Source organism: Antechinus flavipes, chromosome 5 (assembly GCF_016432865.1).
Source record: "Antechinus flavipes isolate AdamAnt ecotype Samford, QLD, Australia chromosome 5, AdamAnt_v2, whole genome shotgun sequence".
Lineage (NCBI taxonomy): Eukaryota > Metazoa > Chordata > Mammalia > Dasyuromorphia > Dasyuridae > Antechinus > Antechinus flavipes.
This window is the reverse complement of record NC_067402.1, coordinates 101,138,585-101,164,374: the sequence shown is the minus strand read 5'-3', so window position 1 is coordinate 101,164,374 and position 25,790 is coordinate 101,138,585. Positions and strand designations below refer to the sequence as shown.

The following is a 25,790-nucleotide window of genomic DNA, read 5'->3' as shown; positions in this document are numbered from 1 at the left end:
TTATGCCTGCAGTAAAGTTGTTTTTGTTAAACTTAAGATGACTAGCCTGAGCATTTCTGTTGAGGAATAACGGAATATAGGGAAAAACATTTTTCAACTTCAGGGTCCTTGTCAAATGAAAACATTGGGTTAGATTGTAATGCTGGAGAAACTGAGGCAAGATAGAGATTAGAGAATTTTTAATATTTTATTAATTGGAGAGTATATGTGACTGGACAGGACTCTCGTCTCAAATATCCAGTGACAAATGGGAGAATCCCAAGTCTTTATATATCTTTTTTGAACAAAGAAAGAAAAGAGCAGGAAACTTCTTTACAGAACCATTTGGTTCTGTCAGGATGGGGGGAGCCTATAAATTCTTACTAAAAGCCAGAGTCAGGATTTTGAATAAACAGAAGTAAAGCTGTCAATGAGGTATCCCAGATATCCTATCTTTTGGAATATTTTAGAGGGGGTAGTGTTATAAATTCTTGAGGGCAGAAGGAGTTAGGAGCCAAAAAGTCTGATGTCCCTCTCATCTTGAGCCTCACATTGAGGATTTATAACCTTAGAGCAAATAGTCCTCAGTCTTAATGGACCAGAGTGGGGGGGGGGGGGGTTTACAACTAAAGGGGATTGAGGCAGAACAGTTAAAGAAACTGAGGTAGAACAATTCAGGGAAACTCAGGACAATAAGGGAAACTAGTGCAGGGAAACTGAGGTAGAACAGTTCAAAGAGACTGTGGCATAATAAGATGACCTCTCAGTTTGCTCCTAACTCTAAATCTATGCAAAAAACCTGTGAGCATTCAGATAATGGCAAGAAAGACAGAGTCAGCTTATGTTACTTTTTACAGTCAGGAATAGAGATAGGAAAGATTAAAGAAAGATGAAAGATTTTAATTGTTTCTGGTTGTAATAGTATATTAATTATTCTTTAATTTTTTTATTGCCATTTTCTTTGTTTCTGGCTCTCTAATTGCTCTATTAGTGTTCCCTGTTGAGATGGATAATGTAGGTCTGCCTTACATGGTCTACCTGAGGTCCAGCTTCCAATCTTGCATTGGGACTTTTATTCACCCACAGTGCCACAGTGGGGTAGTGACAGCTGCTCCTTGCTACTTACTGTGAGTGAAAATATCTCAAGGTTCTTCTACTCTAGGAATTTTGGAGGAAAATCTGAAAATCTGTTTGGAATTTCTCTACACTCAGCAGAATCGAAAAGACTTCAGAGTTTGGATAAAAAACATCTGGTAAGGAGGAGGAAGGTTTATTTCTGAAATCTTGTGACATTTCAATGAGCATTTGTTAAGCAAAACATTGGGCTAGGATGAGATATGATGTGACTTAAACTTTGCCCTTAAAGAGCTTACAATCTAAAAAGAGGGAAAAAAACCCCACTTGCAAACTTATGATATTGGAAGAAAGAGAATTTAGTTCAAATGTGCTAATTGTGTTTATGAGGGAGGTTGCTTCCAGCATGGGCTGTTGTGAGGAGCTTGGGAAGACTTCACTTCACTTAGGAGCCATTTAATCTGTTTTGAAGAGTAGGTAGGGAGATTTTAATAGGCAGAGAAGAGAGAGAAAAGCATTCTAGATGTATAGAATAGTGAATCCAAGGTGTGGAAGCAAGAACTTACATTCAAGCTTGGCAAATATCTGATTTGATTATTGAGTATAGAGTGAAGGAAGAGTATGAGATAAAAGTAGAATAGTAGTACAGTTGTAGAAAGAAATTCTTAAATACCAAGTTAAAAGAATTATTTGGAAGATTATTAGACAACATTGAAAGTTTTTGAGCAGAGGAGGATTCTGGGAAGATTCTGGGAGTATGTTAGTAAATTTCAAACTCCCGATTTCCCCCATAAATAGAACAAATTTGCACCTCAGGGCGAACATAGACTGGTGAAGAACCAACAAGACTTGGGGCAGAAAAGGGGTCCTCCATATACAACTTGACAAGATCAGAAGAAAGATCCAGGAGTTGGGGATTAACCTATCAGAAGTGTAAAATCCCACAAACAAGTGGGGATCCCTGGGGCTGGCTGGGTATGCTGGAGCCTTAACTGGAACCACAAAGACTATCACCTCCCAGACTGTCGAATGGGGGTTTGAATGCAGGAAGAGAGAGTCAACCTAAGACTGTTTGGGAACACTAGGCCTAGCTAGCTGTGCTGCTGAGACACAGCCATGGGCAAGAAGGAACCAGTAGCTATTGAGTGTAGAAGGCTGGGGGGTGGGTAATATGGGTACTTGCAAGAGGGTGGAGCTCTTGGTTTGGGGTTCCTGGTCAGAGGGGAGAGCTGAAGGGAATCTTGAGACATCATTGCCTCCCCTCCCCCATTAGAGGTGCTTACACTATACCTCTTATTAAAAAAAAAGAATTGTCAAAGAAGAAAGAATCCCACCATTGAAACATATGGGAACAGGGAAGATTGGGATTCATCTTCAGAAAAGGACACTTTAGTAAAAAAATAAAAATAAAAAATAAAGCTTCTATCGCAAAGAGTACTCTGAAATAGCTCTCTGCCCAGAGAGAATTTATAGAAGAAATTAAAAAAGAATTTAAAAATCAAATGAGAGATAATGAGGAAAAACTAAAGAAAAAAATTAAAACCATCCAAGAAATCTGATGTTTTATCTCTTCCCATTATAGTTTTTTAATTAACTCTTTTGATATTGAACTTGTTTTCCCAAATGAATTTTATGAGTATTGATAGCTTAATTGGGATATAACTGAATAAGTAGAGTAGTTTAGATAGAATTGTATTTTTATCCTATTGGCTTAGCCCACCCTTGAATAATGAATATTTCTTCAATTATTTAAATCTGAATTTAAATCTAAATATTGTCTATAGTTATGTTAAGTGAAATACCTCTTACTATTTTTTCTTAACCTGGAAAAGGTAAGACTTAGTGGAGACAAGATAGATTTCTTTCTTCAAGCAAACAATGGAGAAGGCAATGTGTAGTGAAAAGGACATTGGTTTGGCAGTCAAAGGACTTGAGTTTAAATGCCCTTGATTTTGATGGTTACTACACTTAGTTCCCCAACTGAGAAAAAAATAAAGATAAACTAAGGAAGAGCTTCTGAGAAATCCTTTCTGTCTTTAGAAATGATCTTATAAACTTAAAGATTAGGAAGTTGAAGAGTGGTTAGATTTGTTCTCTTATCAATAGACAAATTTCACCATGATCCAAGGAATGACTTCCTAATAATTAGAATGAGCTGCCTAGGCAGGGAATGAATGCTCCAAAAAAAAAGTTGGATGGCATTTTGTGAGATGGAATTCTTGTTGAGCTGTGAGTTGGACTTCTAGATTCTATAATCTTCTAGCATAGTTTTCTTTTAAAACATCTTTATCAATCATAAAATCACTCCATGGTACAGCTCCTCACAATGGGATATGAAGAAGAGTTCATTTATGAGTGGTACATATGACAGATATGAATCATGTCAGAAGTTAATTTCTGATCAAGAAGAACCGCAAAAGAGAAAGTCAAAATCATAATCAAGACCTCCCACAAACTACTCTTTGGCTACCTCAATCAACCTAAATGTCAGGTGAGATAGACTAATTCCATGTGACAGTTCTTACATGATATTCCATCTTGTTCTTAAATAGGTGTCAGGAAGATAACAGAAAAGAAAGCATGAAAGGAGAAAGAATCTTGTGAAAAGTCAAATACAAAGGAAAATCTCTCTCTCTCTCTCTCTCTCTCTCTCTCTCTCTCTCTCTCTCTCTCTCTCTCTCTCTTTCTCTCTTCTCTCTCTGTCTCTGTCTCTGTCTCTGTCTCTTCTCTCTCTCTGTCTCTCTGTCTCTCTCTGTTTCTCTCTGTCTCTGTTTCTGTCTCTCTTTCTCTCTCTCTGTCTCTCTCTGTGTTTGTGTGTGTGTGTTTGTGTGTTTGTGTGTGTGTGTGTGTGTGTTTCTGTCTCTCTGTTTCTCAAAGAAGAAGAAGGAAGATGCTAATGTTCTACAGACATTACAAACTAATCTGATTCCTAATAGTTAGTACATCTATGGAGGAAAAATCACAAAGGACATGTTTTGTGTGAGAGTTATCACAGAAATTCAATACAAGTGTCTGGTAACTCTTCCCAATTCCATTTATCTTTTTTTCTCAGTCATTGTCATTAACTCTCTCTTTGCCAGACAGAAATCTTTCTCAATGGTCAAGATGAGAAATGAAGAAGAATGGGGCCCAAAATAATACTTCCCACTCTGTCTTCTTAAATGCCCCTAATTTCTAATCAAAGGAAATTGGAACTGTGAAGAGCAGAAATATAACATATAAATCCAGTCAACTATGAGATTGATTTTGAAGAAGCCTCAGCTAAAGCAGAGGAAGGATGAAGATAAAATTAAGACTAGAACCCATGAGTCCAAGGAGTTATCAAAATAATTACTGGAGATTGTAGTATCCAACCCCAATCCAATGTAGACAGAGAATGAAGTTCCAAACAAAAACCAATCTAATTCTAACTGGACACTAATTAGGTCCTAGTAGTCGGGCCTACTAATTAGGCCCCATTTGATTATGGTTTGGGTCCTGATTGTTTCAGATTGAATGTAATGACAGCAATGATTTCTGCTTTGGCCAGAAACTCTGAGGGTCTTCCCCTCCCAGATTCATTCATTCATTCATTTAAATTTTTTTGGACTAGATGGAAGAGTGGATTCTTTGCCCAAGAAGGTTAACATCAGGCCTAGAATACTGTTGTTAAGTCATTTTTCATTCATGTCTTTCTGATCCCTTTTTGGATTTTCTTGGCAAATACACTAGACCAGGTTTGCCATTTCCTTCTCTAGCTCATTTTACAAATGAAGAAACTGAAGCAAACTGGGTAAATAATTTGCCTCAGGTCACACAGCTTGTAAGTGTCTGAGATTATATTTGAACTCAGGAAGATCTTTTTGACTTCAAGCCTGGTGCTCTATCCACTTTACTACCTAGCTGCCCCATAGTAAGTACTTAAATGCTTGTTGAATTGAAACCCTTGAAGGTTAGTTGTGTTGTTTAATAGAGGAAATATGACCAGGCCACAGTGTATCTGAAAAAAGATCTCTGAATTTTAGTGGACTGAAAAGTTCAATATGAGTCCACATAGGGAAGTAGGATGAAAAACCCGTTTAATAATCTTAAATTGGAAGAACTTAAGAGGAGACAGTGTTCAGGACTAGAGACAGACTCCCCAACTGCATCATTAACTGAGGCTCCCTTATGAAACTGTTTCTTGTAAAGGGTCCTCAGCACTTTCCAGGGGGCCTTGTCCCTACTTACTCAAGGGGTAGGGCTTCTTTCCCACAATAACTGAATAATGTAGGGAGCTTGACAAAGCAGGGAATTTGGAGAGGTCTGGTTAAGACCTTGTTGGTTCCCTTAAGAAGTTATTGTGACTTTTAAAGAGAATTTCATGGGGTCAACTAGGTGGTACAAGTGGATAGGATACTGATCCTGGAGTCAGGAGAACCTGAGTTCAAATCCAACCTCAGACCTTATTAATTATGTGATCCTGGGCAAGTCATTTAACTTAGATTGCCTCAAAAAAAAGGGAGTACCTTTGGAGTTTACTGGCTAGCCTTCCTCCTTCTTAAGGGGGCCCTCCTTCTGAAAGGGACCAAGCTTCATGAAAATGTGTTTACCTCCTTCATCCCAGGAACACATAGGTCTGATGTGGGTTCTCAGAGCAAAGAAAGAACTTAGGGGTCATTGTCTAGGATGCACAATCTCTTTCAAATTTTTAGATCAAGGAACTTAGAAGTCTTAGTACATCTGGTAGCCAACTAACATTTATTTATTAAGCATCTAATATATTCCAGGCCCTGTGTTAAGTACTGGGGATGCAAAGAAAGGCAAAACTATAATAGTCTCTATTTTCAAATAGCTCACAGTCCAATGTGGCTATAACATTATGGCATGTTTAGCTATTTTTAGATACTCAAATTATGGAAAGATCCTTGAAAAGATATGGAGAATGCCAGAAGAACAAAAAATTATACAATTATAGGAGTTTCCAAGTGAAGTTTCCATAGGAAGGTATTTCTCACACAAAGGATTTTTTAAGTCATCTAGTTAGACTTTGGCATTTTAATGATGGAAAAGCAGATTCAGAGAACATCTTACCCATAGTCACACAGCTATTTATCAGAAGACTTGGGGCAGGAATCTGAATTTCCCCCCATTCCTGATACAGTTTTGCAAAATATCTTTGAAAATCCCTCAAATAAACAACTTGTTTGACTTTGGTCTGTCTCATTTCTTGCATGTATTGTAACTTTTTTGCTAGTACTTGTGGAATGTCTGACCTGTTGCTAAGGACAACAGTGATGATGTGGATAATGGAGATGTCAGTGATAATAGGGTACAGGAGGGCTAGTGTGTATAGTACAAATGACCCTTATCATTAGAGAGGAATTGTAATGAGGAGGCAAGATAGACCAGGTTTCTCTGGGGAAAGATGTAGATAACCTGTGTCTGGGTTGTTCTACTTTGGGGAAAAAGGAAGAAAAAATCTCTGAGCCCTGGAAGCCCCTGCTCAGATTCAAGCTCCTATCCTACCAAAAACTCTTTCCTAAGACCAACAACTTCTCTGTAGTACCATTGGGGAGGGGAAGAGAAGAGGGTCGGGAGACTGGGTTCTCCTATCCTCCCCCTCCCTATGACTAGGGGAGAATCCTGACCACAACAATGAAAGTCATAATTCTCTTCATTCTCTTTGTGGGTGAGTGTCTATGGATTTCTGTCTTTATTTGCCAGAAAGAAATTGTTCTCATTTGGGAGAGGGAGGAGTGGAAGTAGGAATGGAAAGTATGAGGATGAAAGAGAATCACTTATGAACACCCTTTATTCTCTTTGCCAAGTTCTACCTTTAAAAAAAAGGATCAAGCTGATTCAGATCAGTTCCAATGGTCTTGTGATGAAGAGAGCCCTCTACACCCAGAAGAGAACTGTGGGAACAGAGAGTGGTTCACAAGATAACATTTTCACTCTTCTTGTTGGTGTTTGCTTACATTTTATTTTGTTTATTTGGTTTGATTTTTTTGTGTGTGGCAAGATAATTGTATATATGCATATATTGGATTTAACATATATCTACCCTGTTTAACATATATTGGACTACTTGCCATCTAGAGGAGGGGATGGGGGGAGAGGAGGAAATTGGAACACAAGATTTTGCAAGGGCTAATGTTGAAAAATTGTCCACGCATATGTTTTGAAAAATAAACAGCTTTAAAAAAAAAAAAAAAGGATCAAGCGCTTCTCCCCACATTCACCCCTGTACTCCATTTCCAGGTCATTGGAAAAGTTTCCATTTTCTACTCAGTACTTATTGCTGTCCTCAGAAATAGAGGATGCATATGGGATAACTCCTTTGAACTCATTTTACTGCAAAGCATGACCCTTTTCCCTCAGGTGACCCCATTTCCTATGCTAATAACAAGAAAACAAAACTCAGAATCTTGGATCCCTCCTGAATCTTCAAAGCTTTTCTAGACCATTGTCTTTCTAAAAGTATCTGGGGAGAGTTTGGTGGGATAGGATTACTTCATTCTACCATTATTATTCCTTCTTTCTTGTTTCTTCCATTTGATAGTAGAGTGAAGACAAAAATGAGATAGAGCAATCAAAATCTAGAATGAGGGTTGGAATGGGATGGCAAGAACATATCAGGAAAACCAAGGAAATAGTTGGAATTTTTTTCTCTTTCTATAATCTGTTCTCACAATTCTTTCCCTTCTTCCCTTACCCCAACCAGCTTCATTTTCCTCTGGTCACAGAACTAAGCAAGATGAAAGTTTTGAGAACCATTTCAAGTCCTGTGAAGCCCAGCAACAATGTCTACCAACAGCTGCTCACTGTTATTTAGGGTGAGTTTTAGGGGAGCTAACCTTCAACTTCCACTTCCAAGCATCCCCTTAGTCTGTCTTTTCTGGATTTGTCCCAAGTCATCCTATTTGAAATCAACTCATTTATCCTCCTTTAAGTAAGATAGTTGCTGTTCCTCAAGATATGAAAGGGCTAGTTGTTTCTTTTCATCCAAAAACACTCATAAAAGTAAACAAGAACAAAATGAGAACAATTTATAAAGCAACAACACTGTAACTACAAACAACTTTGTAAACTGTCAGGATATACTGTATAACATAATATAACCATACATATTGTCAGATGTGTATGGTTGATAATGATTGAAACAATGATTCTTCTGATTGAGAAGTGATGGATTAACAATGACATGATTGAGGTCATTTTCAATGATTTTAGGATGAAGAGAGCCATTTACACCCAGACTGTGGGAACTGAGTTGGATTACAATCGAGTATTTTCACTCTTTTTGTTGTTATTTGCATGCATTTTTTCTCATTTTTTTTCCTTTTTGATCTGATTTTTCTTGTGCAGCAAGATAATTGTACAAATATCTATACATATATTGGATTTAATATATTTTAACATGTATAACACATATTGGATTACTTGTCATCGAGGGGAGGGGTGGAGGGAAGGAAGGGGAAATTTGGAACACAAAGTCTTGCCAATGTTGAAAAATTATCCATGCATATATTTTGAAAATAAAAAAAAACTTTAATAAAAAAAACAGAGAAATGATGGATTAAGGACACAGAATGAGACTATATACACATATTCCAAGTCCTCAGGTCATAGGACTAGCAAGTACTGGTATATCAATTAGCCAACTAGCATTAAGTAGCAACTATATGCCAGTCCAATGTGATCAGAACAATGATAAAGAGAAATCCAGGATATTATGTTTTTAGCTATATTTCTTCAGTCATAGATGAAGATTGAGAAGACATGAAGAACATCAGAGGCACTAAAGATTATACAATAAATAATCCACAAAAATTTCTAAGTGATATTTTCCTAATGAAATTTTTGTAGCAAGGTAGATCTCACATAAAGAATTTTAAAAATCATCAAATTTGGCATTATAATACACACATACATACATTATATGTGTATAAACACCTACCTCCATATATGTGTGTGTATAAATATATACATACATATATCTATTTACATATACAGTCGTTATAACAAATATGTACTCAAACAAAACAAATTCCCTCATTGGCTACGTTCACATGATATATGTAACTCTACAAATTCATTAGACAGCTGGTGGGCACAATGGATAGAGTGCTGGTCCTTTGAATCAGAAAGACGAGTTCAAATTTAGCCACAAACATTGTAGCTGTGTGACCCTGGGTAACTGATTTGAAGGCAGGTAAGAAGATAGGTATCAAGGTAGCTCAGTGGAGGGAGTGCTGGGTCTGGAGTCACAAAGACTCATCTTCCTGAGTTCAAGTCTGGTCTCAGACACTTATTGGCGATGTGACTCTGGACAAAAATGACCTGGACAAGGAAATGGCAAACCATTCCCAGAATCTTTGCCAAGAAAATTCCAAATGGGGTCATGAAGAATCAGATATGATTGAAAGACTGAACAACAACAACAGCTTCTTTCTCTCACTGGATTCAATGCTTTCATCTCTTTTTTTTTTTTCAGAGACATCAAAGTGATGCTGGGAAATTCCATAAGGAGGATTAAGAAGGGAAAAGAGCCACTTCTTAACTCTAGTCAGATTATTCAATGCTATAACTTCAGCACAGATTTTTCCAGGCTCATCCTGTGGTCTAAGCCTGAAGTCCTCTATGATGTTCAGTCCATGTCCCTATCTACTCAAAGTGTCCCTACTGGCACCAAACATACTATATCTAATGGTGGTGAGTGTTTATTTAGAAGGAACAGGGAAACTAGAGGGAGAAGAGGAAGATACCCATGTTAATTTTTTCTAACAGACTAATTACCTCAAGTTTGTTTAATTAATCTTGGGTTCTCTCTCTCTCTCTCCCTCCTCCCCTCTCCCTGTCTCTGTCTCTCCTCTCTCTCTCTCTCTCTCTCTCTCTCTCTCTCTCTCTGTCTCTCTCTCTCTCTGTCTCTGTCTCTCTCTCTCTCTCTCTGTCTCTCTCTGTCTCTGTCTCTGTCTCTCTCTCTCTCTCTCTCTGTCTCTCTCTCTTTGTCTCTCTCTCTCTGTCTCTCTGTCTCTGTCTCTCTCTCTCTGTCTCTCTGTCTCTCTCTCTCTGTCTCTCTCTCTGTATCTCTGTGTCTCTCTGTCTCTCTCTCTGTGTCTCTCTGTCTCTGTCTCTGTCTCTCTCTCTCAAATCCAGTTTCTCTGAAACTATTCAAAATACTTTTCCAGGATTCCTAACAAGAAGTCTCATTTTTTGCTAGTACCACCCTATTCTCATCAATGATTATTTAGGGATGAAGAAGCAGAGCAAAATGCTGGATGACAAAGTTGTATGGAGAAAACTCTGGACTCCCTTAAATCAAAACATGGCCTACCTGAGGTTCTAGAAATGCCAATGATTTTATTTATTTTTATTTATCATATCTAGATATACATTATTTTATTTTTCCATATTTGTGCCTTCTGGAAAAAAAATTTTTCTTTCCATTTATGTTGGAGTCACAGTGCATACTGTTTTCTTGTATCTGCTCTGCCATCAGTTTATGTCATTTTATGCTTCTCTGAATTCCTCACATTTTTCTTTCTGTGGCACAAGATATTCAAAGATGTGCATATACCATGATTTGTTTAACCATTGTCTCAATTGATAGGCATCAGCTGTTTCCAATTCTTTGTTACAATGAAAAAAGTATAGCTTCAAATATTTTGGTATATCAGTGACCTCTTTCTCTTTTGCCCCTATGAATCTACCCCTATAACAAGGTTTCTTAATTTTTTTCCCACTTACCACTCCTTTTTACTTGGGGAAATTTTTATGTGACCCAGATATATAAATATATAAAATAGGTATGTAAATCAAACATTTACTGATAATAAATCATAATTTTGCAAATCTCCTATTCAGTTACTCATATAGGGTCATAATCCACAGTTTTAAGAAGTTTTGCCCTCTAACACTTTATAAGTGAAATTTTCCTAAGATACAGATCTAACCATTTTATTTTCATGACCAAAAATCTCCAAAGGCTTGTAAATAAACTATGGCTTTTGAGGGGTGGGAGGTGATTACCACAAAACAATTTGAACATTTTAAAATGTTGCGTTATTATTATTATGTGTACACAAGATCTTCTCTAGGTAGTTTTTGTTTTTGTTTTTGTTTTTTTTTTGTTTTTTTACTTCTGGACATAAAAAGAGTTTGATGGAAAAGAATGATGGTTAGGGGAAAGGGTTGGAAGGAAGGCAGAAATTCTGCATCTGATAAATTGCAAATTCCTTTTCTTTTTTCCTTCAGGTAAACAACGCGGGCTAAATTTTAAAGTCCCTCTGATTGGAGAGAAAAAATGTCAGAAATTGGAACTAGGGAAAGTCAACCAGAATAGGAAATACATGAAATTCTTTAAATCATTCAGGAAATTTTGCTTGGAAACCTGGTAACTCCCTTGTTGTGTCTTAGCTTTTATGTGCCATGTAAGTCAATGTTTAATTGAATGAATTCATGAATTCACCAAAACATTCTCATTTTAAAATTGTGAAAATCTGACCCAGACTCATTTATCTCTTTATTCTTTGTGAAGAAATGGCTTGTGTAGTGAATTAGCATGTGGTATGAGCTTAAAATTGGTCTAAAATCTCCACATTTAGTACATTATGTTAATTTTCTTAATTATATTGCTACAAGGCTGTTAAGACATCTATTGATATTGAGGGTATTCACTAATTTATTCCTCCAACATTACATTTAGAAACATTGTGACTAACCAGTGAAAAAATATGAAGTTTAGCTTATAGCATAGTAGTATGACACCATATATATAAGACTGTGCACTAATTTGGAGAAGACAATATAAACCTGAGATGTGTGAAGCTTTCTTTGTTCATACTTTGATGAAAGAAAAATCATTTCTGATCAAAGAGGCACCTTAAATAAGCCTTCTCCCTGGTTAAATCCAAATGGGGAGATTTTAGCTGGTAATTTTGTATGGCAAGGACTGTGACTTTTTCTTCTTCATGCATTGCATTTACTCAAGGACTACATAAAATACAATTTCCTGTTCTTGTTTGTCTCTATCCTCTATAGACCTTTGCTGGAAGTAGAACAAGATTTCACATAGTGAGGGACATAGAATTGAAGCTACCTTTCCATTCTATGTTAGAAACAGACCATGAGTACTAGTCTCTCACTCTCCAAATTAGCTCTCTGATTTAGATTTTTTTTTCAACTTTGCCAATTATTAAAACCCAAGAATACAGATGTTTCCTTATTTTCTTTTATGAATTTTGGCCACTCAAGAAATACTCTTATTTATAATGTTATCCTGATTGTACTATCTTTTCCTTTCCCCCATATTATTTTAAACAACATTATGCTTTTAGGACACCAATTAATGACATGAGGTAGCACACAACTAAAATGGGGAGGGTGTCATTTTTTTAGATTTCCCAATCTCTAGGTTGGGATTTAATGTTTTCTAGGTGGTTAAAGAAAAGACAAATCTTTTATTAAATGAAATTTATGGATTATATACTTGCCTATTCCTAGGATATAGAGCTCATTAGATTAGACAGTGTACCTGGATTCAGGTACTATTATTAGAATATCATAAAATCATACAGTTTTGGATTTTTAAAAAGATCTTAGAGAGTTTTCCTACTTTCAAATAGCCTTCACATAGAAGATAAAAAAAATACGCTAATATACTTTAGACAAAGCTGTGCTGTTAGTAATGATAGAATTGGGATTCAAACTCAAACCTAATGATGATCTGTATAGTTGTTCTATGACATACTGCTCTCATTGGGGGGTAGGCTGTTGGATTCTGTTTCAGCTTAAGGTCAGAAGAATATTTCTGACCACCTTTTCCTTCTTGCCTTTTCTTAGGAAGTGGTATTGGCTGCTGTCATCTGCATTGACAAGATTCAGAGCAAGAAAAATTAGGCGTTTCCTGGGGGCTAATATCAGCGACATTTACCACTATATCCTCTCAATCCAAAAAATTTTAACAGGATGAATTGCCTCTATTGCCTCTGGAGCCTTGTTGCTGTTGGAAACCAAAATCAATGTGATACTGAATTATATTAAAAGGCATATCACATTCAAGAGCACAGAAACAACCTTTTCGTGGCATTGTATTATCATTTAAGTGTATTGTATCTCATTTTTAATATCATCAAGAGAATGAAAAGACTAGAATAGGCTCAAAGAATTGTGGGAAAGATATAATAGAGATGGAAAACAAATGATTCTGAGGAAGGGATGGCAAAAGGATTGTTTAATTACCATGTTCAAGTAAATAAAGAATTTTTATGGGGAGGATGCTGATCAGATATCCATTTTGCCAGGAAGGATACAGTAGAAGTAGATTCTAATGAAAGTGGAAGAATTACTGTTGGAGCTAAGGAAGAATTCCTTGATCAGACTTGGAGACACACTGAGATCCTCCTCTTCCCATCTTTTTTAAACTTAGTGAAAATAACAATCATTTTTTTTTTTTGTTTTCACTTGTTATGTCAAAAATTCCATTTTAATATTCAGTCAAAAATTTTACACTTATGGATATTTCATGGACTGAATTATAGGTAGTCTTCCTCCTATCGGTATATAGGGAGAAAGATTAATACCATTAGTGAATAAGATTTGGATTTAAACTGGAGTGTTTTATCTTCATATTCTCAATCTAAAGGCACAATGCCTTCCTGGCATGTAATAAGTATTTAATAAAATGTTAATTAAAAAATCAAATTAAACGCATAATAAGTACTTAATAAAATGTTGTGATGACATGACTTAGGTCAGCTTATCACTTAAAAATTATATATAGTCAAAATTATTCCTGAAAGTACTTTAAGCCCAGAAGAAAATAGAATCAAGTTCAGTATGAGATATAGAGATATAGGACAATATGTGAACTAAGTATTGAATTTATTACATGTTCATCCAACATAAAATAGAATCTCCCAGTTTTATATATGTTAATCTTTTTATGTAGAAATGTTTGTTTTTTGCTGTTTGTCAAATTCAGGATTACAAAAATCTCTTAAGTTGTCCACAAAATGCAGAACAGAATCTTTACACATTTGGAGATTGACCTTTAAAAAAAGGTTACTATCGAGCATAGGCTGAAATGGTCAATGTTGGATGAACTGGGGGGGTAGGGAGATAGACCCACAGATTCATTGTTTATGGAGTTGTAAATTGGTTCAACCATTTTCAGAAAACAATTTGAAATTGTGCAAAAGATATGGTACTAAAATGTTCTTATCCTTTGACCTTGTCACCAGTATTCTTGATTATAATTATAAATGACATGGAAAAAGGGAATTGTTTGGAATTCAGAACCAGGGTGAGGTGCAGCCATGGCAGTTGGGCACTCCTAAAATCTGTTTTATTGTGATGAGATCCCGTCAGCCATGTCTGACTCTTTCTAACTAGGCAGCAGCTTCCACACAATGGATAGTGCACTCAACTTGGAATCAGGAAAATTCATTTTCCTGAGTTCAAATCTGACCTCAGACACTAGTTGTGTGATCCTGGCAAGTCACTTAACCCTGCTTACTTTAGTTTCCTCATCTGTAATGAGCTGAATGAGGAAAAGGCAAGAAAATCCCGAATGGGAAGTCAGGCACAATTGAAAAGACCAAACAAGAATATAATGATGAGAATAACTGAATTTTTACACTAAAGAATTTGGTTTCAAGGAGATGACTTCCAGTTGATCTTGAATCTCTAATCCCTATAAAGAGAATCCCATATTATTCTGAGAGTTCATTTGAGACTATATCTTGCTCTGAGAAGGAAACTTGATTTTTCTTTTCTCTATGTTTTCCTTTGAGTTGTTTTAAACAATTATTTCCTTTATTTTCTTAGGTTGGGATGGTCTTTTAAAAGTAAACTTTACAACTAAAAGTAAACTTCAACAAGAAGACTATGTGATGACCAATTCTGATGGACACAGCTCATTTCAACAATGAGGTGATTCAGGTCAGTTCCAATAGACTTGTGATGGAGAGAGTCATATGCATGTAGAGTGAAGATTGGGGAGATTGAGTGTAGATCACAACATAGTATTTTCACTTTTTTGGTGGTTGTTTGCTTGCTTTTTGTTTTCTTAATTTTTTTTCCTTTTTGATCGGATTTTTCTTGTGCAGCATGATAACTGTGGAAATACATATAGATGAATTGCACGTGTTTTAACATATATAGGATTACTTGCTGTCTAAGGGAGGAAGTGAAAAAAATTTGCAATATAAGGTTTTGCAAAGGTGGATGTTGAAAACTACCTATGCATATATTTTGAAAATAGAAAAATATATTTAAAGAAAATAAAAGTAAGCTTTATAAATTATCATTTATTTGAATTCATATAACTTTGTATTGGAGAATAATTGTAATCTTCAGGATCACTAGATGGGGTTGGTCTTAGGCCTTCCTAAAGGCTGTTAAATTTGGGACACTATAAAGAACTATGATTAAGAGACTATTGAAATTCTTTCGTGGAATAAGACAGGGAATAAGAACTGTACTGTGAGAACTTTTTGAGATGGTTAGAACATTGCCTGGTGGAGATTCTTGAAAAAACAATGCTTGAGCTTCCCTCAAATCCCAGAGAACTTTACAGAATTGGAAATTTGAAATTTTGCCCAAGTACTGCAATTGATTCGCTAAAGCTAACAAATATTTCACTGGGGGGAAAAATATTGCCAGAATATTTCAGGGCATCCATAAAGCTACTCTGTCTGGCTAGTTGTACTATGGCTGTATGGGATAAACTGAGTGAAGACACTCTCATGGGAATATAGTTTTAAACTATACCTTTATTGTGACTTGAGACTTTACAAGTACAGCTATAGCTAAAGAAAAAGTTACAGGTGCTCCTCCCCTCCAGTTTCCTACTACCTTTAATTAGCATTTAAGTACCTCTTTCAAAAGCAATTTTTCTTTTATTTCTGGGATTTCCTCCATTAGAATGTAAACCCAGACCCCCCCAAAAAAACAAAACAAAACAAAACAAAAAACAAGGGAATAAAAGACCAGACTGGGGGGGTGAGGGCTTCTGTGTTCAGGCTATTTAATCTTGTGTTTTGCAGTTTTTACTTTGCACTCCTTTAACTGACAAACACCTTGTCAAATGAGAGATACCTTGTCTCACGAGCTTGTAATAAACCTCTTTTTGCTTTTTCTTACTCTGAGAGTCTCTGATTGTTTTTGTGGTCAGTACTGTCCCACAACAGTAGCCAATTGGGACAGCAATCGATGACATGGTGTTTTGAGATGACAAAGCTGGAATGCACTGGGGGAATGAATATAGTTAGACAATGTCCCCGGCTCTGGAATGGAGAGGGAGCCCTTAAAAAAAAGGAAGTAGATATAGTACTCCAGCTCCTCAGGCCCAGTAAATGATTTTAAATATTAGATGTTAAAAAATAATAAAAACATTGTTTAAAAAGAATCAACTAAAAAGAAAACAATCAATTTGAAGTTTGATTTGTATGAAAACAAATTGGAAAAAGTTTTAGCAAAACATTTGTTGGTAATCTCTAAGGGATCATGTAGAGAGAGATTTTAGTCTCTGGGGGTAAAAAAAAAAATATTTTCACATTTCCAAAAGGACACAAAATGTATTTTGAAATTTTTGACTGGTAAGAATGATGTCAAAATCCTGTGAAATTCTTAGAAGAGACTACTAAACAAATGGTTTATAAAAACTTATAAAGGAAAAGATAATCATACTTCACTAAGAATAAGTCATATCAAATTAACCATAATTCCTTTTTAAAAAATATATTTATTTAAAACTAAATATATAATAATAAAAGACAAAATAGAAAAAGAAAGGAAAAAAACACCAAAAAACACCAATAAAAAAAACAAAACAATAGAACAAAAACACAAACAGAACAAAACTTCTATGCCCAGAAGAACATTAGGAAGGATTAGAAATATATAACAGGAAATCTACCTTTCAAGAAAATATGTAAATAATAGAAGATACTATATTCATCTCTTTCCAGCTTTTCTTTGCTTCCTTGTAGGTTATTCTTTTGTTCTCTGCTGAGCAGTTTTTACTTTTTTTTTTTCCATTTCATCCCTTCCACCTCCCCTAAACAGGCTGCAGTTAAGCATAGATATATTTATGTATACCATTCACACACATATATATTTGTATGTATACATCTACACACATATATACTCCCACATATCTATTTACATATATACATACATCTACATAATATGCACATATATACACACATATAAATATACATATGTATTTACACATTATTAATATAGCTGATACACAGCTATAACTGATGTAGATTTCTTTCTTGATTGAATCTTTTAGTTTGACTTTATCTGAGATAAATAATTAGTAGCCCTATTTTTTTCCCCTAATAAACTCTGCTCTCACTAGAAATAACTTTCCTACTCTCCTGCCTAATCTTCTAAGTTTTTTACATGATTCTCATCTTTATCTCTATCTCCATTTCCATCTCCATCATCTCTAAGTTTTTCCTCAGTCTCATTTGATTTAAAAGCCTTTTTTGAGTTCTTTTATAAATTCTCTCTGGACAGAGAGCCATTTCATGTTCCTCTTTGGGGTGAAAGGAAGAAGCTTTTTTTTAATTTCAGAGTTCTTTTTTGAAGATGTCTTCCCTATTTCCATTGTAAATTTGAGTTTTTTCTTCTTTGCCCTTTCTTTTTTTTTTTAACTTAATTGTGTAACCTTTTCTAATTTGGGGGAGGGGGAAGGGGGAAGAGATGGTACCTCTAGCTTCACTTTAGCTCTCTCCTCTGACCTGAACCTTAAACCAAGAGCCCTCTACCTCCTGCAAGTGCCAGCAGCCAGCAGCACCCTTGCCCCTGCTTCTGCACTTACCAGAAAAACTGGTTCCCTCCCACCCTCTGCAGCACAGCTGGGCCTAGCGTTTCTAATCAGCCAAGGTTCCCTCAGTCTTCCTGGATTCTGTATGTGGCTGGGGAAGTGAAAGTTCCTGTGTTTCTAAATGAGGCTGAAGCCCAACTCAGCTAGCTTCAAGGCTCCCCACTAATTGTCTGTGGAGGTGTTTGCACTTCACACTGTTCAAACTGGGGCTGAGGGTCTTTCTTGGTGTCGGTTTGTCCCAAAAGAGCCCTATTTTGCCCCAAGTCTTTGTTTCATGGGTTTATGTTCTCCCAGAAGTACAATTTTTTGTTTGTTTGTTTGTGGGGAAAATCTGGAGATCTTGGAATTTTCTGACGTACTCCTTTGTCTTCTCCGAATCCTCCCCCACTATTACCCCCACTATGATATATCTGGATTTCAGAAGGGAATTCAGCAAAGTATTCCATACTAGTCTCATTGACAGAATTAAAGACTCTGGCATGAATGTATGGCTGTATTTAAGTAATATTGATTAATAGATGAATGTCAACTTGGAGTTGTCTAGTAATCTAGGGAAAGGCTCTGCTATTGGTCTTATATTTATATTAGGGACTTAGATGAAAGCATGAATGGCACAATTATGAAATTTTGAGTCAGGTGTTTCATATCTAGGGAGATATCTAATATTTTAAGTTAGAAAAATAAGGATTCTGAATTACAATATTTTGACAGGTTGACCATTTGCCTTCACAAATTCAAAGGCAAAACAAATGCTTTGTGGCTTGGCTAATGACAACAATATGTAGCTCAGGCAAAGAAGCTTTGCTTAGCTGAAACAACTTTGGATATCCTATCCTTGTTGAATACCTTTTTCCTGTTATGGTTAAGTGAATAAGTTTCTTTTTGCTAAATGGCCTACTAATATCTCATTTTGTGTTAAACTTCCAGGGAAGTGAACTGAGTCAGGCTCCACGGAGAACAAATGGAAAAGTAGGCTACAGCTCAGAAATTATTGAGATTATTTTTGATTTTTTTTGGGGGGAGGAAATATCTGAGTTTTCTTTATGCTTCTGATATATTCCTTCTTCTATACCTTGAAATTAATTTTCTTCACTTCATGTCTGCACCAGTGAGATGTGGAATGTTGCATATCCTATCAGATATGGTTGCTCTGTCATTCTTTTTTTTTTCTTAAATGTTTTCCTTTGTTACAAGAAAGATTTCTTTCTTGTAGGGGTTTGAGATATTAAGATACACTGTGTAAAAAATACCTATGAATGAAATATTTTAACTTAAAACAAAAACAGATAATGCTAAACTATATCTTTTTCTGATAGGGTTACTAAAGTGAGATTAGGGGAATGATGTAAATATTATTTACTTAGATCTTAGTAAAACATATAATAAAGTCTATACCACATTTTTCAAACAGAAAAACAGAGGAGGTTGGTTAGATGGCTCAGTGACTAGAACCCTATCCTTGAAATCAGGAGGACCTGAGTTCAAATCCAATAGCAGACGCTTACTACTTACTAGCTGTTTGACCCTGTGTAAATCACTTAAACCCAATTGTCTAGCTAAAGAAAAGATTTGATTTGTATATTTTATATATTTGGGGTCATATAAAAATTTGGGGAGTGAAAAGGGATCATGATTAGAAAAAATTTAAAGAAATCATGGCTAGGTGATTATATGATTCAATGAGTTGCAAACTAATTTAATGTTTGAAACAAAAAAAAAAATCTTTTTACATTAGACTGTCATTGTTGGTCATACTCTCCTCTCTCTAGAATTTCATGATGAAGCTCTAAGTTCTCTTTCTCTCTTTTTTTTTTTCTTTTTCTTTTTTGATGAGGCAATTGGGATAAAGTGACTTGGTTAGTAAGTAGCGAGTGTCTGAGGTCTCCAGCTCATTTTACAGATGAGGAACTGAGGAAAATAAATGACTTAAATCCAGGGTGACACAGCTAGGAAGTGTCTAATGCCAGACATGAACTTCTTTCTGATCCTAGATAGGCTGGGTATTTCCTCCACTGTGCTACCTAACTTATGATGATATTAATATCTAATAATAGCAAAATCTAACTAATTCAAGCTGCATTAATTTCAACTTTGGTAAGAATCATTAGATTAATTAAAGTATTCATTCATTCATTTTCTCCATAACCATTGTTAAATTATTAAATATTCAATAATGCTTTTTAATCCAGGGAGGATATTATAAAGGATATCTCATAAGAGCTTATGATAAGATGGATACGACACATACACAAATGTGTACTAACTACATAACAATCGTAAGACAGAATGAGTAATATAAGTATTTTCAAGTTATACTATTATTCAAGGACTTATGAAAGTCATTTCTGATGGTGATAGGTGGTATTGGGGAGGAGGGTAAAGTAATAGTCATTAAATAGTTATTCTCTCAAGTGTTCTTAATAAAAGTTACTTAAGTTTGTGTTGTTTTTCCTCTTGAAGTTATGAAATATTACAAGATGGGAACAGAACCATTTTCTTTCACACCTCTCTGTAGTGCCATCAATGCTCAAGCACACATAATAAATGTTATTATGCGTTCATTTTTATTTTTCTTTCTTTGTTTTTCAGAGAGACCTGAATATGAATCTGAGCAGAAATATAGAATGGAGGGAGAGGGACTTATAAAGATGATACCCATACTATGATAAATGAAATCCAACAGGCAATTTAGTGTTGCACAGATAGTTATCACCTAAGAATACTAAGACACTTCCTACTTACATTATTCTTTTTTTATAGTATTAATTTGGTAATTCAGAACATATATTCCATCATAACTTTGTTTTGATGGAATTAACTTCCCCTTGCCATGTTTCATCTAACATTATGTTTTCATGGAACCAAAGTGCTGATATTCCAAATGATGTATGAATGTATATTAGGCAGCCAATCATCCTCCATTCTTCTTTGTTTTGGAAATTCAATTTTCTAGGCATATAAGGGAATAATGAATCCCTAAGAAAATGAGACTAAAGGAATAGTCCTTCCTGTGACACCCCTTGGGATGCATCTACTAGGGGATGAATGATGTGAGGGTCACTAGGGTGGATTTAAAGTGATCCTCACCTTATTAGGTAATTAATTATTCATTAATTGATTACTGGGCCATTTTGTTAGGTTATGAAACTTTCAGATATTTAAAAGACCTTAGATATGGTCCCTATTTCAAAAATGGCAAACTCCTCATTTTACAGAACAGAAAACTGGCTCTGGCAACATCAGTCCTTCGTACAAGACTATATGTGTGACTATATCTTTGAAAGTGGCAGAACTGGGATTCAAATGAGTATTTGGATTTTTATTGGATACTCATCTTTCCGGGGCACACTAAGGCATGTTCTGACTGAAATGACTAAGAATTTCTCAGCTAGAAGTAGGCCTCTGATACTCTGTCATTTCTTTCTTTTTTTAGAAGTGGTATTAACTACTGTCATCCACAATGACAAGATTCAGGGCAACAAAGGATAGCCAGTTCCTTATCAGCATCTACATCAATATTTTCTACTATATCTTTAGCATCCAGAAATTTTTCCTTAAGGTAAGTTCTGCTGTTTTCTGCCCTATGCTGTGAGAAAAAAAGTCAGTGGTAATACTGAATTGTATTAAAAGGAATATGACATTCAAATGTCTAAATATAATCTTTCTACTGCACTCAGCATTAAGCAAATCAATTTGAGGGTCATTGTATACCTGATTTTAATAATCATATAATAATCAAATAATCATAAATATAATTTAATAATCATATTTTCAAAAGAATGAAGAAAGTAAAATGAGTCCAGATATGGAAAAAATAATGGGAAAAAGGTCCTATGATAAAAGGTTAGAATAATATCAAGCTTCATTAGCCTGAAGAAGGGATATGACTAAGGAATAAAATTCATCCTGTTCAAATAAATACATAAAAACTCTGATCATGTTCCTTTTGTTCATGAAGAACTGAGCATAGTATGGAAACTATTTAAATTCAAATAGGAGAAATTCTATTGGATAGAATGCATAATTTTGTGATTAGTGTACTCACTCAATTTATTTCTTCATCTTTTCTATTTTAAGACTCAGTGAAGATGGCCTACCCTCCTATATGCATTTTGCTTTACAGTATTCCTTTTTGGATGGATAGATAGATAGATAGATAATCAGCTCTGGACCTAAATTATTCACATGAAGGAGAGGAAGAACAATTCATTTGAGCCCCCAAGATTCAAAATGAATTAAAACTTTCCTTGCCAGAAGCCAAATTATTATTTAGCCTTTCTTTCTGACATGAAGTAAATTTAAACACGAGACATTTTTCACGTGTTGTTTCCTTTAATTAGAGCTCATTGAAAGCAGGCATAGTCTCAATCTTCTATTTGTATCCCCAGTAATTAACAGATTGCTTGGGACATTATTATATACTTTTATAGATTAATATATACTTTTGCATCACATTCTATTCCATAGTTTGGGTGTCTCTGGAGAAATGATCATATTCTGACCTGTAATGAAATGTTACCTCTTCTTTCCTGCCTTCCATTCCTAATAGATATAAACATTCTCTGTCTGTCTCTGTCTTCTGTCTGTCTGTCTGTCTGTCTCTCTTTCCCTTTCTTTCTCTCTCTCCTTCCCTTTCTCTCTCTGTCTCTCTCTCACTATCTCTCTGTCTCTCTGTCTCTGTCTCTCTCTTTGTGTGTGTGTGTCTGTCTCTCCCTTTCTTCCTCCCTCTCTCCCTCCTTCATTCTCTCCCCTCTTCTTCCTCCCCCTCTCTCCTCCCCCCCCCCCACATAATTTGCCAGAATAGAAGTTAGCAAGCACAGGGCAATTCAAAATATCATTAAATAAAATTTTATACAATTCTGTGGGTAGATGTTTTGCTTATTTTTTTTCCAAAGACAGCTGATTTGGTTAAATTCAGTCAATGTATCAATCAGATGAGGTAAGAGAGGGTAAGATTAAGAATAGTAAAATTCGTTATCTGAAAGGAAAAGCCATGTTATTTAAAACAGTTGACTTGGTTCTTCTGGACAAATACATTTAGTGGCCCATGTGTAATCATAGTGATATTATTTTCAAACCCAAAGATTATCTCTGCAAACAATTCACAGTATTCATTCCTCCTTAAGACATCTCATGTTATTTGTCTGGCAGAGAATGAGATTATACATCCAAAGTCTTCCTTTCTTTTCTAGGACCCTTGCAGTCCCCACAGTTCATATTTCTTTCATGAAAATCCCATATTAAAAGGAGATAGGTAAAAGTCTCTAGGAAAGCATATATTTCCTGTAGCATCAGCTAAAGATGTTTTCAGTTTTTTGCTATATATTTTTAAGCTCCCCTTAACTTTTTGCTGCAACCCAACCTGTGTGTACAGGTTTAACATTTATTGCTAATAAAACCACAAAATCATGAAAAACAATGTAAATCATTGCAAATAGGGATTTGTATCTTTATTTGTATCTCTAGCACCTAGCATTTAGTAGGTATTTAAGAAATACTTACTGACTAATGGATTAGTTGGTTGATTGAAAATCATAAAATAATTTCCAAAAACTAAACAAATTCCTGTGGAATGTTGCATTGTTTTAGAATATCTATGCATCTGCTTCCTTCATCATAATGGGTAACAGCTTCTGAAATTATGTAATCTCATAAGAGCATCTTGGTGCTAAAATGCTAGTTTTCATTCTCTGTTCATAGATATTAAATCACAGGATCAATCAAATAGAAAGCATTGTGTCAGATACCATACTAGTTTTGAGGATATAAAGAATAATATAAATATATTATATATAAATGTTATGTATAATTAATATGATATAAATATTGTATATAATTAATATAAAAATAAAGAATTACAATAAAATTATAAAGAAAAAGAAAGAAAGAAACCCCAAAGTATGTATAATTTATATACAGAATAGATGGGAGTCAATCTTAGGGGGGAGAAGGCATTGGTAGCTGGGAACATTGGGAAATGCTCCCTGCATAAGATGGTGTTTGAGATGAGTCTTGATGTAATCTAGGGATTCTAATAAGTAAAGATGAAGAGAATACATTACAGACAAAGGGGAGGGCCAGTTGAAAATCATGATGAAAAGTCATGTGTTTGGAATAGTAAGTAGAATAGAAGGCTGAACCAAAGAGTAGAAGAACCCAGAGATCACATAGCCCAACCTAAATTTTCTCTACAATATCTCTAACAGATTGTTCCTCCAGAACTCCAAATTGAAGACTTCCCCTGGTAAGCTCAATGAATGAAAAGAAAACTAAAACTAGAGTCAGGAAGATTTGAGCACAAATCCAGTCTTAGACATTTACTAGCTGTGTGACCCAAGTTAATTCATTTAGTATCTATCTACTTTAGCTTTCTTTTCTATAAGATGGGGATAATGATGGTGTTTGATTCTAGTTCACTTCACTTTGCATCAGTTCATATGTCTTTTCAAGTTTTTCAAAAGCTTTTGGAAAATAAGAAAAATACGCCACAATCCCAATTGATGGGTATTCCTTCAATTTCCAATTCTTTGCCACCACAAAGAGAGCTAGTATAAATATTTTTATACATGTAGGTCCTTTTTAAAATTATTTTTGTAGTAATGTTATTACTTGGTCAAAGATATGCATGGCTTTATAGCTCCTTGGGCATTCTCCAGAATGATTGCATCAGTTCAGAACTTCACCATCAATGCATTGGTGTCCCAATTTTCCCATATGCCCTTCAGCTTTCTTTCATATTTAGACTAAACTTCTTTTTCCCATTGTTAGCTGAGGGAATTTCTCAATGGAGTGGCAAGGATCCACTGGGACAAATTTCAAATGTCCTATGTGTTTAGTGATCCTGAAGAAATATGTTGTACAATTCCATTTAAAAAATCACCATTTGTCTTCCTGGGATCCTTGTACAAATTTCAGTATTCCCTATATGCTAAAGGGACCTCTGGTTGGATTAGCCTATGTGCTGAAAGGGATTAGCTTGGGTGGCACAGTGAATAGAGTGCCAGGCCTGGAGTCAGGAAGACTTGAGTTCAAATATGGCTTCAGATATTTTCTAGCTGTGTCCCTGGACAAACTTTGTTTGCCTCAGTTTCCTCATCTGCAAAATAGAAAGAGAAAAAAGTGCAAACTACTCTATTATTTTTGCCAACAAAATCCTAAATAGGGTCATGAGAAATTGAACATGACTGAAAAGATGGAACATCATCAACAATATGGGTATAAATCAGGATCACAGCTTCACAAACCTATTTGGAGGAGAAAATAACACAAAGCCTTTTATTCTTACAAATAAAAGTAGAAAGAAATAAGACTAAAAGAAGACTTGAAAGCTATTTATAAATATTTGAGAGATTATAATGTAAAAAGAATAGACCAGTCTCATATTGGGGTAACTGAGGGGACAGTGGATAGAGTCCTGGGCTTGGTATCAAGAAGATATCTTCATTAGCCTCAGACACTTATTAGCTAAGGGATTTTAGGTTAAGTTACTTCACTCTTTTCCCTTTAGTTTCCTCATTTGTAAAATGAACTGGATAAGGAAAGCATTCCAGTGTCTTTGCCAAGGAAGCCCTCAAAGATGGGACATGAAGAAAGAGACTTGATTGAACTACATCAAGTTTCATATTTTAGGAGGAAACATTATGGTCTACAAATGAAAGCTACAAGTTGATATTTCTAATCAGTACAAATATAATGTAAAACAAAGTTGTTCAGGTGACTATCTCACATAATAGTTATACACAAGAATTTGTTGGTGAATATTTAATGGCTCTCTGAAAGATGACACACTATTAAATGTAATGTAGCTCTATGAACATTTTCTCTATTACTTTCTAAAGTCAAGATAAGACAATAAATCAGGCTTTGGTCTCTAGTGCTTCGTGATTTCTGAGCACATTTATAGAAGTGGGTTCAGTTATCTAAGGTCCCTTTC

At 35.3% G+C, this 25,790-nt stretch overlaps 1 protein-coding gene across 1 annotated transcript; it reads left to right on the top strand.

The window, feature by feature from the left end:
• The first annotated feature begins 6,382 nt into the window (after nucleotides 1–6,382).
• Nucleotides 6,383–13,091, top strand: LOC127564249 (probable inactive serine protease 37). Its single transcript, XM_052000662.1, has 5 exons — nucleotides 6,383–6,703; nucleotides 7,739–7,850; nucleotides 9,512–9,729; nucleotides 11,272–11,410; nucleotides 12,859–13,091. Exons 1-5 carry the CDS (start codon nucleotides 6,670–6,672, stop codon nucleotides 12,986–12,988), a joined length of 633 nt encoding a protein of 210 aa, XP_051856622.1. The 5' UTR covers nucleotides 6,383–6,669; the 3' UTR covers nucleotides 12,989–13,091.
• Nucleotides 13,092–25,790: the final 12,699 nt, after the last annotated feature.